This window comes from Daktulosphaira vitifoliae, unplaced genomic scaffold, assembly GCF_025091365.1.
Source record: "Daktulosphaira vitifoliae isolate Bord-2020 unplaced genomic scaffold, ASM2509136v1 Scaffold_1, whole genome shotgun sequence".
Lineage (NCBI taxonomy): Eukaryota > Metazoa > Arthropoda > Insecta > Hemiptera > Phylloxeridae > Daktulosphaira > Daktulosphaira vitifoliae.
Window position 1 is genome coordinate 63698136 of NW_026099572.1, and position 9785 is coordinate 63707920.

Consider the following 9785-nt stretch of genomic DNA (forward strand, 5'->3'; position numbering starts at 1 on the left):
GTGGTGACGTGCTTAGTTGGATCAAGTATGATATCTGACAGTAATTAAAATCACTATCAAAAAAAACGCTTCGATGCAAATCCTTAGATAGAGAAACATTCATTCTCTGCTCTACTTTCTTATCAACCGCACAACAATCTGAACCATACATCATAGCTGGCCTTATTACAGTCTTATAGAATTTACCTTTCAGCCTCATTGGAATTCTTTTATCGCATAAGACAACAGATGCTTCTCTTCACATCAACCACCCGCACTTAATACTGTGTCATACATCCTCATCAATACCATCGCTCTTTTACACACTAATCTTAAATACTTGAAACTTTCCTCCTCTCCAAACACGTCCTGGACTATTGTCACTGATCTCCATATTTCACCTACCTAGTGTTCTCCTTTATCAAACTCGTACTCTATACAGAGTGATTATTTTATCATAACCCACTCAATTACTTGCAGAATAATAATAATTTAAACATTTTTTTTTATTATTATCTTTAGTTACACATTATTCTTGAATTATTAACTATGTAATACTTTTTAAGTTCATCCCTTATGCCTGGTAAGGGTGTCAACTTTGTTTTTTTAAATGGTAACACATATTTTTAATTTAATAAAATGTTTGAGTTTTTAATTCAATAGTAAATGGCATTTGAATTTTTAATAAAACTTAATTTGTTTATTAGATATAAACATTTAAAGTTTCAAATTTTTGAGTTAATATATAGGTATAATACACAAGGGATTACAAATACAGGTAGCTAATTGATTTTTTATGACATCGATATTAGCAGGTACACAGCATTGTTATTATCAATGATAGTAAGGTACATTGTTGTGAGTTTATAAATACACTAACTGACAATATAAAAAGTATATCTATTGATAGTCATAATTGATAATAAACAATCTGTTACTGTGATAACAATATCATAAAAAACCAATTAGCTACCTGTATTTACAATCTCATGTGTATTACACATGTATATTAACTCAAAATTTTGAAACTTTAAATGTTTATATCTAATAAGCTAATAAAGTTATATTAAAAATTCAAATGCCATTTACTATTAAATTAAAAACTCAAACATTTTATTAAATTAAAAATATGTGTTACCATTTAAAAAAACAAAGTTGACCCCCCTCCAAGGCATAAGGGATGAACTTAAAAAGTATTACATAGTTAAAAATTCAAGAATAATGTGTAACTAAAGATAATAAAAAAAAAAAATGTTTAAATTATTATTATTCTGCAAGTAATTGAGTGGGTTATGATAAAAAAATCATCCTGTATACTCTGTTTTACTTCTACTTATTCTTAAACCCTTTTCTTCAAGAGCTGATCTCCACACCTCTAGCCTTTGATTAATTTCCTCCCTATTTTCTCCTATTAACACTAAATCGTCAGCAAACAACATGCACCTCTTCTTGTATTTCTCTAGTAATTTCATCCATCACTATAGAGAATAAGGGCTTAAATCAGAACCTTGATGCACTCCTACTCTTACCGAAAACCTTCTGTTACTCCTCCTACACTTTTTACTCTGGTACAAATGCTATCATACATATCTTCTATTATATTAATGTACCTTTTCAGGACTCCTTTTCTCATTAATGCTCACTTTAAAATGTCTCTCGGTACTTTATCATACGCTTTCTCCAAATCTATAAATACCATACACAGCTTTTTCTTCTTTTCACTAAATTTTTCTATTAGTTGCCTCACACAAAATACTGGATCCATTGTTGACTTACCAGGCATAAATTCAAACTGGTTTTTAGATACTAATGTCTCGTTTCTTATTCTCTTATCTATTACTTTTTCCCAAATTATCATACTATGACACATAAGTTTTATGTCGCTATAATTTCCACACTCCTGTATGTCACCTTTACCTTTAAATATCGACAACACAATACTATTCCTCCATTCATTTGAAATTTTCCCTTCTAATAAGATTTTATTTAAAAGTTCCTTCAACCACCTTATGCCAACACCGCCTAATATTTTCCATACTTCTACTGGCACTTCATCTGGTTCCACTGCTTTATTCTTTTTCTTATAGAACTTATCTTTCAGCCTCATTGGATTTCTTTAAATAAGTAAGAACCTAATGTAGAACCTTGGTGCACTCTTACTTACACTATAAAACCTTCTGTCACTCATTCTAAGCTTATTACCCTGGTACAAGTGCCATTATACTGATCGATAAGATATAAACATCTATTATTTAAAATTAAAAATATTAAAAATCCAACACAGGGAGGTCGCGGCACAGTGGTGACGTAGCATAGATGGATCAAGTATAATGATATCAGACAGTGATTAAAATCACTATAAAAAAAAAAACGCTTTAATGCAAATTTTTAGATAGTGTTTAATTTTAAAAAATTGGTGTATTATTCCAAAAGCTACATAATCTGCTAGTTCCTTATTAATATCCTGATTAATATAAAGAATGTTGAATGAAAAAGAGATTATAAAAAAATATTATTTTTCATAAAAAAATTGTGTTGATCCATACACTTTTCAATAAGTTATAGCATTATAAAGTTAAAAATGTAAAAAATAAAATCGATAATTTTCACACAAAAATAGCATTTGGTAGCCACTTTCACCATGAAGACAAAATAAAGTCCGAAATTTTTTTTTCATATAATAAAGTACATTACATTATCTTTAATTTAAGACATATATAAAAGTGTCAGACTCTCCGGAACACTTCCAAAAGTTAATTTTTTGTGAAAAAGTTGTCATTTTAAATCCCACCCTGTGGGCAGGTTAAGTGTAAGATTTACAAAAAAAATATACCAAATGATAGGTAAAGACATCAAGCATCTATAAAAAAAAAAATTTACTGATCCATATATTTTCCAAAAAGTTATAGCATTATTAAGTTAAAAATATAAAAAAAAATTATTTTACAAAAATCTTAATTTGTTATTAACTTTGATGTCTATTTTCACCACGAAGACAAGTCCAGAGGTCAAATTTTTTTTTTCCATAATAAAGTACATTACATTAACTTTAATTTAAGACATATATAAAAGTGTCAGACTCTCCGGAACACTTCCAAAAGTTAAGTCGAAAAAGTTCTACTTTCTCTATGCATTTTTGTTTTGAACCCCCCCTGTATTAAGGGATATGGTCCGATTTATAAAACAAGTATGTCGAATTAAAGAGGTATATAAATATTATTTCTCATCAAAAAATTGTATTCATCCATACACTTTTCAATAAGTTATAGCATTATAAAGTTAAAAATGTAAAAAATAAAATCGAGAATTTTCACACAAAAATAGCATTTGGTAACCACTTTCACCATGAAGACAAAATAAAGTCAGAAATTTTTTTTTTTTTCCATAATAAAGTATATTATATTAGTTTTAATTTAAGATATATATAAAAGTGTCAGACCGAAACACTTTCAAAAGTTAAGTTGAAAAAATTAATTTTTTTTGAAAAAGTTATCATTTTCAATCCCCCCTTTGGACAGGTAAAGGGACAGATTTATAAAAAAAATACATTAAAACTTTAAAAAAAGTTATGGCAGTTTTTAGTAGAAAAAATTTCAAAAACCAGCGATTTTTAAATTTGTAATTTTTTTGGAGGTTTCCCCCATTTACGAGGAACGAGGCAATTTTTTTCAATTTTAGAGGGTAATGTCTTTGACTAGATACGATTTATGTTCTTCTGACGTATCATTGAAAGAAATCGGTTCGGTGAGAGCTGAGAAAAAGTGGTAACAGACACACAAAAAAAAAAAAAAACCCATCATAGTAAAATTAATACCTTCTTAGCTTCGCATCGAAGCTAAAATTAACATGTCCAAACTGATATCATATCTTACAAAAAACTTTGCACGTGGACGTTTCTGGACAGNTTTTTATAAACTTTGTTTTATACAACTTGTTTCGACAATTACAATATATTTTACTTAAGAACTAAACATAATAATTCAATATATATGTTGTTATACAATTAGCACCCTCAAGAAATTTTTTCTAGTTGCGTCTATAAAATAATTAGTAAATTAATAATTCTTTTATATAATTATCGAATGTATGTTAATTGTTTATTATTGACATACATGAAAATAGGGTCACAGATTACACATACCTTTTTTGTTCCACACAAATTTTAAGTTGTAGTTAACATATAAAATGATAAATAAAGTGCAGATTACAATCGTGCCCGATATAAAATGGCCATAATTATCATCACATAGTCTAGGCATTTGTCGAGGCCTTATAGTTTAGATGACCTCGTAAAAAAAAATGCTAAGCAAAAAAAAATTAAATAACTAGTTAATAAATTTTCATCACCAAATTTAATAATTTATAGTCATATGATGATTATTTAAAGCTTATGTAATATACTTTATTATGGAAAAAAAAATGTTGGACTTTATTTTGTTCTCACGGTGAAAATGGCTACTGAATGCTATTTCTGTGTTAAAATTCTCGATATTATATATTACATTTTTAACTTTAAAATGCTATAACTTTTTGAAAAATGTATGGATTAATACAATTTTTCAATGAGAAGTAGTATTTATATACATCTTTCATTCGACATACTTTTTTTTTAAATCAGACTATTTCCTTATATACGGGGGGTGCTCAAATCTGAAAAATGCATATAGAAAGTAGAACTTTTTCAACTTAACTTTTGAAAGTGTTCCGGAAGGTCTGACATTTTTATATATATATTAAATTAAAGTTAATGTAATGTACTTTATTATGGAAAAAAAAAAATTTGACCTCTGGACTTGTCTTCGTTCATTCTTATTCATTCATATATTATACTTCGTAATCAGAATATAAATAATGAAATAGAAGATCCTATAGCTTTTGGAATAATCCATTTTATATTAGATAATTATTTATTTTATTAGCTAGTTAAAATCACAATACAAAATATTGAATATCATTTTCATACTAAATTTCATTTTTATAGTATGTATTTATTCATTTATTGTAATTATAAATCATAAAACTTGTAATCAGAATGTAAATAAGAAAATTGAGTTGATGTTGCTTTTGGAATAATTCCTCCTAAAAATTAAACACTATCTACAGTATTGCATCGAAGCGTTTTTTATGATAGTGATTTTAATCACTGTCAGATATCATCTATGCTGGACCCAACTATGCCACGACCCCACTGTGCTGGATTTTTTTAACACGCTTATATTAGTTTCACCTGTATGTATGCATGTATGTATGTATGTATGTTTGTAACTCTCCAAACGCCATGCGTTATCGCATATTCCGTCGTCTAGACTAGACTGTCATAACGCATTCACCCCTCCCCACGCCACGCTCACCAAAAGACGGCACACTATTCCTATAAAAATTTATTTTTAGTTATCGTACCCGTACACGCGTGCTTGTCATCAATATTATATATATATAAACAAATTTTTATTTTGACTGACCAATACCGCCCGCGTCTAATGCGCCTTACGTATATATATTTATATATTCTTACCACCGTTTATACCTAAGGTATAACGTTAGTCCGACCCGCCCGCCTACAAAATACGGTTATACCTAGTGCATGATACGTTTACGTACGTAAGTCGCTTTACTTATAAATATAATCTAATTACTATTAAAATGTATATATTAACACGCTTTATTCTAATTAAGAGATATAAAGTATTCATTCCGATTACGAGGGATGATTCCCGTATCGTCATTTTTCGTCACTACCTCCATGTTCCGGGAGTGGGTAATTTACACGCCTGCTGCTTTCCTTGGATGTGGTAGCCGTTTCTCAGACTCCCTCTCCGGAATCGAACCCTCATTTCTCGTTACCCGTTACAAACATACATACATACATACAGGTGAAACTAATATAAACGTGTTAAAAAAATATAGTTTAAAAAAACTAAAAAAACACGCTTTTAAAGCACATCGAACTAAAAAGTTAAAAATAATTTTTAAAATAAGCTTAAAACAATAATGAACGAAAAATACTAGTATTATTGTAATAAAAGCGTGGGTGCTTTGTGCCATATTTTTCGTATATTGAGCGCCCGACGCTTCTATCACAATAATACTAGTATTTTTCGTTCATTATTGTTTTAAGCTTATTTTAAAAATTATTTTTAACTTTTTAGTTCGATGTGCTTTAAAAGCGTGTTTTTTTAGTTTTTTTAAACTATATTTATTTTACACGTTTATATTAGTTTCACCTGTATGTATGTATGTATGTATGTATGTATGTTTGTAACTCTCCAAACGCCACGCGTTATCGCATATTCCGTCGTCTAGACTAGATTGTCATAACGCATTCATCCCACCCCACGCCTAGCTCATTACACGCCGGCAATACTATTCCTGTATAAATTTATTTTTGGTTATTGTACCCGTACGCGCGTGCTTGTCATCAATATTATATATATATATAAACAAATTTTTACTTAGACTGACCATTATCATCCGCGTGCATACGGCTTACGTATATATTCCTACCGCCGTTTATACCTCAGGTTTAACGTTAGTCCGACCCGCCCGCCCACAAAACACGGCTATACCTAATGCATGATACGTTTATGTACTTAAGTCGCTTTACATGTATATATATATATATATTCTAATTACTATTAAAAATTATATATTAACACACTTTATTCTTATTTAAACATATAGAACTCATTCATTCCGATTACAAAGGATGATTTCGGAATCGTCATTTTTCGTCATTACCTCCATGTTCCGGGAGTGGGTAATTTACACGCCTGCTGCTTTCCTTGGATGTGGGAGCCGTTTCTCAGACTCCCTCCCCGGAATCGAACCCTGATTTACCGTTACCCGTCACAACCATGATATTGATAGTAACTACTATCATAACATGTAACTAAAAAGTGAAAAATAAATATAGTTTAAAAAAACTAAAAAACACGCTTTTAAAGAACATCGNAAATATAGTTTAAAAAAACTAAAACACACGCTTTTAAAGCACATCGAACTAAAAAGTTAAAAATAATTTTTATAATAAGCTTAAAACAATAATGTACGAAAAGTACTAGTATTATTGTGATAAAAGCGTGGGTGTTTTGTGCCATATTTTTCGTATATTGAGCGCCCGACGCTTTTATCACAATAATACTAATATTTTTCGTTCATTATTGTTTTAAGCTTATTTTTAAAATTATTTTGAACGTTTTAGTGTTCGATGTGATTTAAAAGCGTGTTTTTTTAGTTTTTTTTAACTATATTTTTATTATTATTAATGTGAAAATATAAGTAACACATATTTGAATATACTAATAAAATATAATGTTAGTAATAATTAATTGTGTGTTTTATTAAATATTTAAATCATACATATAAATAAAATTAACACAGTTATTATGTATAGTAATGCAAATATGAGAAAAATTTAGCACATGAAAATTAATTTAAAGGTACTTATTAAAAGGTTCCATACCCTTAGGATATTCTATTAGTTCGACTGAATCATCTTTCAATTCACAATTGACATCTAAATAAAAATAAATGATTAAAAAACATAGTTTAAAAACTAAAAAACACGCTTTTAAAGCACATCGAACTAAAAAGTTTAAAATAATTAAAAAAAAACCCATCACAGTTGGATAAAAGCGTTGGTGTTTTGTGTCATATTTTTTGTATATTAAGCGCCCGACGCTTTTATGACAATAATACTAGTACTTTTCGTACATTATTGTTTTAAGCTTATTATAAAAATTATTTCTAACTTTTTAGTTCGATGTGCTTTAAAAGCGTGTGTTTTAGTTTTTTTAAACTATATTTTTTGTTTTAAGTTACTGCTACGTCATAAAGTGCAATATGGCTGACATCAATTTGTGCGCATAAATGATAATTCTGATAAACCTTTATTTTTTTTTCCATAACGTGCTGCATCCCTAATGATAATTCTGATTCTTTACACGTTAATACACAGTTATTGTGATCGTTGTCATTTAACTGGATGTTTTGTCTATGAATTTTTAAGCTATCATGATATTTATGGTTATAATGCAGTAAATTTTAATTAATATTCCAATATTTTAATGAAAACTTGAGAAATGGACATTGCTAGTTTAATTAATTCAATTTTAGCTGATGATGGCTATAATGCTCTTTCTGAAGATACAAAGAGTAAATTTGAACAATATTTGCATAAAGCGTCACCTGTAACTCGTAACGAAATCGGTATTAACACAACTGATGGTAAGGGTTAATAATGAATAGTTAAAATTAAAAATGTATTGATATTATAATTCTACTTAAAGTTATTAATTAGTAGTATATTTATATTAGTGAAATTGTTTCCAAAATGTTTCAGTTATAGCCAATCAAGAAATTGATTTCGATTCTCTCAATAATAGTACAACTATAAGAGAAACCAAATTCCGGGAACTACAGAAAGAAGTTGAAATAATTAATAATCAATTCAAAAATGCATTGACACAAAAACATGAGCTCATGTTAAACAATGAATCTTTATTTAAAAGTTTACGTGAAGCTGAAACTAGGTATATTTTTATAATAATATTACTTAATAATAATCAGCTTTCTTATTTATTGAATTATAGCTTATTTCATGATTTCAAATTTTATAAAATCTTTAAAGGTAAACATATATTTTGATTGAAATTTAATAAATTTTATTTTATATTTGATAGGGAAAGGATGACTAAAATGGATGATGGTATATTGCAACTTAAAATAAATACATTAAGTGAAAATTTAATGAAGTGTACACAAAGTTTATCAGATCTTGAGTCTAAGTACTATAAAGACATAATGGAGTTAAAACCAGAATTAGATCAAAAAGATGCTGATGTGAGATTATATTATATTTAAAATATTAAGAAGAAAAAAAATTTTTGAATATTTTTATTCAGTTAATGTTATCATATTAGATTTACTTTGTTTACTAGTATCCAAAATACGTTAAATATAATAAAATGCAAAACATATATTTTACAGATTTTAAAACAGAAAAATGAACTTCATTTATTACAAATTAAGTGCAATAATCAAAATGATATAATTACTATTCTAAAACAAGAACTTGATGATTTAAATCAAAATCATATAAATGAAATTGATAAAATAAAAAAGGAGTTGCATTCTAGTCAAAGTTTAATGAACCACTATAAAGGTAATTTTGAACATTTATTTAAACTACAAGTATTTTATTAATTACAAAATATCTATATTTTCAGAATGTTATGAAAATGAATTGCAACAAACTAAAAAACTAACAACTGATACAGTTAAAACTAAGGATTATGTAAATACATTGACAGCTTCATTGGATGAATTTGAATTGAAATATTCTAAACTTCTAGATGAGTATGAACAGTATAAGTTTGATACTAAAAGTACTACAAATGCACTTATTAATAAATTAGATGCTGCAGAAGATATTGTTAAACAGTTACTTCCAGGTATTTAAAGATATATTGAAAATATAAGTGTACGAGTTATATTCAGTTAAAATAAAAGTATTTGTCAAAGTAAACAATATTGCTAATCAAATATTACATATATTATACCTCTAATAATAAGATAAAGTTTGAGAATAAAAATATTTTATGATTTTTTTTAATAGTTGTAGATGAGTTTGATGTTATGGTTATCTTATTTAACTTCATAGGTGGAAAATACATTATAAAGTGAATTATATAAATATAACCTATATTATTTCAAATGTTTTTTTAGCTTCGATGCGAATTGGTTTTACTAAGATGTGTTTTTTTTTTTTTTTTTTTTTTTTTTTTTTTTTTTTTTTTTTTTTTTTT

At 27.5% G+C, this 9785-nt stretch overlaps 1 protein-coding gene and 1 long non-coding RNA gene across 2 annotated transcripts in view; one reads left to right on the forward strand and one right to left on the reverse strand.

Annotated features, from left to right (window-relative positions):
• Positions 1-5033: 5033 nt before the first annotated feature.
• On the reverse strand, positions 5034-7824 carry LOC126896625 (uncharacterized). Its single transcript, XR_007701890.1, has 3 exons — positions 7442-7824; positions 6638-6868; positions 5034-5350 (listed from the first exon to the last, which is right to left on the reverse strand). It is a non-coding gene; the product is annotated as an uncharacterized LOC126896625 (long non-coding RNA).
• Positions 7825-7858: 34 nt separating this feature from the next.
• The window catches only part of LOC126896592 (nucleoprotein TPR-like), a 24397-nt gene continuing 22470 nt past the window's right edge, over positions 7859-9785 (forward strand). The window contains exons 1-5 of the mRNA XM_050669521.1: positions 7859-8205; positions 8321-8510; positions 8661-8820; positions 8968-9142; positions 9207-9431. Of these exons, the coding sequence (XP_050525478.1) occupies positions 8061-8205; positions 8321-8510; positions 8661-8820; positions 8968-9142; positions 9207-9431 (895 nt within the window). The 5' untranslated portion in view covers positions 7859-8060. The remainder of the gene's footprint in view (positions 8206-8320; positions 8511-8660; positions 8821-8967; positions 9143-9206; positions 9432-9785) is intronic.